Source organism: Oncorhynchus kisutch, linkage group LG26, assembly GCF_002021735.2.
Source record: "Oncorhynchus kisutch isolate 150728-3 linkage group LG26, Okis_V2, whole genome shotgun sequence".
Lineage (NCBI taxonomy): Eukaryota > Metazoa > Chordata > Actinopteri > Salmoniformes > Salmonidae > Oncorhynchus > Oncorhynchus kisutch.
The window spans coordinates 45,179,606-45,183,933 of record NC_034199.2 but is presented as its reverse complement, the minus strand read 5'-3'; the positions used below and the strand labels follow the sequence as shown (position 1 = coordinate 45,183,933).

Genomic DNA, 4,328 nt, shown 5'->3' with positions numbered 1-4,328 from the left:
GTCAACAGCTCTGGTGTATTTGTAACAGTTCTGCTTCCATCCTTCACCTCGCCCCTACCTGGGCTAGAACCATGGACCATCTGCACACATCGACAACAGCCACCCTCAACACCATTACCCATTGCTCCACAAAAGCCACAGCCGTTGCAGAGCAAGGGGAACAACTACTTCAAGGTCTCAGAGCGAGTGACGTCACAGATTGAAACGCTGTTAGCGTGCACCCCGCTAACAAACTAACCTTTTCACACCACGCCAATTCGCATGCTCCGTTAATTAAAACTTGAGACATCTGTGGTATTGTGTTGTGTGACAAAACTGCATATTTCAGAGTGGCCAGATGGAAGCCACGCCACAGTAAAAGGCACACAACAGCCTTGGAGTTTGCCAGAAGGCACCTAAAGGACACTCAGACGATGAGAAACAAGAGACCCTGGTCTGATGAAACCAAGATTTAACTATTTGGCCTGAATGACAAGCATCACGTCTGGCGGAAACATGGCACCATCCCTACGGTGTTTTCAGTGGCAGGGACTGAGAGACATGTCAGGATTAAGGGAAAGAGGAACGGAGCAAAGTACAGAGAGATCCTTGATGAAAACCTGCTCCAGAGGGCTCAGGAAGATTCCAAGAGAACAATGACCCTAAGCACACAGCCAAGACAATGCAGGAGTGGCATCGGGACAAGTCTCTGACTGTGCTTGATAGGCCCAGCCAGAGCCCGGACCAGAACCTGATCGAACATCTGTGGAGAGACCTAAAAATATCTGTGCAGCGACGCTCCCCATCCAACCTGACAGAGCTTGAGAGGATCTGCAGAGAAGAATGGGGAAAAACTCCCCAAATACAGGTGTGCCGAGCTTGGAGCGTTATCGCTGGTAAAGATGCTTCAACAAGGTACAGAGTAAAGAGTCTGAAAACTAAGTGCTCTCCAGAGGGTGGTGCGGACTGCCCAACTCACCACCGGGGGCACATTGCCTGCCCTCCAGGACACCTACAGTACCCAATGTCACAGGAAGGCCAAAAAGATCATCAAGGACATCAACCACCAGAGCCACGGCCTATTCACCCCGCTACCATCCAGAAGGCGAGGTCAGTACAGGTGCATCAAAGCTGGGACTGAGAGACTGAAAAACAGCTTCTATCTCAAAGCCATCAGACTGTTAAATACCCATCACCAGCCGACTACCACCCAGTTACTCAACCCTGCATCTTAGAGGATGCTTCCCTATGTACAAAAACATGGAATCCCTGGTCACTTTAATAATGTTAACACACTGCTTTACTCATCTCATATGTATATACTGTATTCAACTGTATTTGTTATCAATACCACTCAGACATTGCTTTGTCAAATATTTATATATTTCTAAATTTCATTCTTTTACTTTTAGATTTGTGTGTATTGTTGTGAATTGTTAAGGTACTGTTGGAGCTAGGAAGAAAAGCATTTCACTACACCCGCAATAACATCAGCTGAATATTTGTATGTGGCCAATAAAATATGATTTTGATTTGATTTGGTAGTGTATTAAAGGTAGTAACCCTTTAAACGTAATGTTCAGTTAAGATATATATTTAGATACTGGTTCCCTTACCCTGTAAATAGTCTATAAACTGCTCTTAGTCTGTGTCACTGTGACATTGCTCATCCATATATTCATATATTCTTAATTGCAGTCCTTTACTTAGATTTGTGTGTTTAAGGTATTTTTTGTGAAATTGTTATATATTACTTGTTAGATATTGCTGCACTATGAGATGTTCAAGCATTTCACACCCATAGTAACATCTGCTGAACACGTGTATGTGATCAATACAGTTTGATTTGATCTGATTTCTAATGATTGACTGCAATCCACACTTTGGTTTTGGTGGTCACTGTCAACAAACAAGAATGTTATCATTTTCAGACAAAACACATTACTTCCTTCAGCACACTACTACAACAGTGTGACTGTTTGGGAATAAAATGTTCAATATATTTCCTTAAACATCCTCTGTGTTGTTTGCTTATTGTTTAACCATTGGTATGTTCTAGTTCATTTTGAGACCTTAAGGAGCTTCAGGTACTGCTGGAATATCTACCAATAGCATGGCCATCTTTATGTGATAAATTAAACTGGTCCCTGTTCAAAACATGTATAAAGTAGTAAGAAAGTATGAATAGTCCTCCCTTTAGATTAGGGACTGCAAAACTACTTTACTAATGATCAGTAAATGGTTTATAAGTTAATGCATTAAAATTCTTATGAATGATCTGTGGAATAGTATAAAAGTTGTTATAAATGTGTGAAAATTACAAAGTGTTAATATAAAGTGATACCAATCTCTATATCAATTCAGACTCCACAGCATCTGAGAGAGCTGCTCTGGTGTGACCCCTGACCTGGCAGCAGTGATGTCGTGAGAGTAGTGGTACTGTTCTTACCCAGTATGTTGAAGTTCAAGTGTCTGCTGTGGTCTCCTGCGTTTAATCATTAATGCATATAGTAGTTATTTACACATGTGAGAATACCTAGCTGACTAACATTTAACACATGTGGGAGTAATTATTAATAAATGGTGAGAAAACTGTAAATTCCTAACAAATGGTTTATTACTGAACATTATAAGGTCTTACACATAATTGTATATTCTCGCATTTTACCCTCAACTACTTACACAATACACCATTGAGATGGACTTGGACATTATCTGATATTGTGCAATATTGAACAATTCAACTTCAATACACTTGTTAAAGGCATTGTGTCCCAATTCAGCCACTAGATGGTGATGTTAAACAAGATATAGAATGACTCATAACCTCGTCAGAATATACTTTTAGGAGACAAACACAGGCTTTGGTATTTCAAATATACAACCCAAAATGACTAATGTCTTTTATTTCAAAAAAGCTTATCCCTTCTTATGCGTTCTCCAATTCAATCCAGCCAAATCATTCTGTATCAACACCACATGTACCTATGATGAAAACACTGAGATAAGTCACGTCAGTGTATTGTTACATGAAAGAAGCAATTACAACAATTGTATTACATAACTATGGCAAATCTATGTTAGTCAAATGTTGGAATAAAACGTAGGAACTATGAACGCCTTAACTTCAGAGTTAAAATAAGTTTAGCTGTCACTTTGAACCAAGGATAAAAGAAAGCATAAATTATTGGATTAATTAAGGAATTAACAAGTGGCAGAAAGCTGATGAAATATGATGAGAAAATTTCAATTAAAAAAGAGGAAAAAAAGTAAACAAATAAAGATGGAATCCAACAAATGAAATAGTTGACAACAACAATACCTAGAGTTTTTGCTGCTTTTCTCTCAGACTTATTTGCCTGTACAGTTTTAACACCAGACACACTGGCAGCCTGTTTTGAAAATACCTTTCTGGCCTGTGATCTGGCCACCAAAAAGATTTTCATGTAAAGTGTTATAATAATAGAGCACGGGACAGCCATTGTAATTGCAATGTAAATTATATTATTAACCCAGGTTTTTCCTTCAACAATAAAACATTCTTTCAAACACCTACCGGGTGTCTGTACATTTACAACGTTTTTTATAATGACAGCATCATATATGATACAACAGCACCAGGTAATGGAAATAAAACACATCATTCTTCTTATTGTTATTCTAGAGTGGTACAATAAGGGATCACACACAGCAACATAGCGGTCAATAGATATAAGGACCAAATTACCCAGAGATAAGGAAGTACATAAAAAAGAGATGTAGAATTGAAACGCACAGAAATATTCCCCAAAACCCCAGCATGATTCCATTATTGCTACAGTCACTACTGGTATCACAATCAGTCCAACCAGGAGATCTGACACAGCCAGAGAGAAGATGAGCAGGTTGGTTGGAGTGTGGAGCTGCTTGAAGTGAGAGATGGAGATGATCACCAGTACGTTCAAAAATACTGTAACTGCTGAAATCAATGAGAAGAAGATGTACAGTGTTATGTAGATAGATGTTGATAGCAAAGCCTTTCTGCAAGAAGAGTTTCTGTCCTGAAAACAGTATTGAATATCTTCATGTTTCTCCATTTGTATTAAAAAGTAAAAATGCTGAGGTCCTGCTCCTGCTTGGTCCTGGGTGTGACCCTGTCAGGTCCGCCTTCTGAGAAACTCTGAGCTCTGCCTCTCTATTTATCCCTGAGTTACAGACAGAAACTCCCCTCCCCAGAGTCTCTCTGCACACACACACACACACACTCTCACACGTGAGCACAGAAATGAACAAACGGTTAGATAAACAAATCATTTGTGAAAGCATGATGTAATGTATGACAGGATTTGATGTTGCTGTGCCCACCTAGC

General features: G+C 39.5%; 1 protein-coding gene across 1 annotated transcript; it reads right to left on the bottom strand.

The window, feature by feature from the left end:
• Positions 1-2,623: 2,623 nt before the first annotated feature.
• LOC116357743 (trace amine-associated receptor 13c-like) lies at positions 2,624-4,099 on the bottom strand. The gene has a single exon (XM_031806141.1). It carries the CDS (start codon positions 4,053-4,055, stop codon positions 3,090-3,092), a length of 966 nt encoding a protein of 321 aa, XP_031662001.1. The 5' UTR covers positions 4,056-4,099; the 3' UTR covers positions 2,624-3,089.
• Positions 4,100-4,328: the final 229 nt, after the last annotated feature.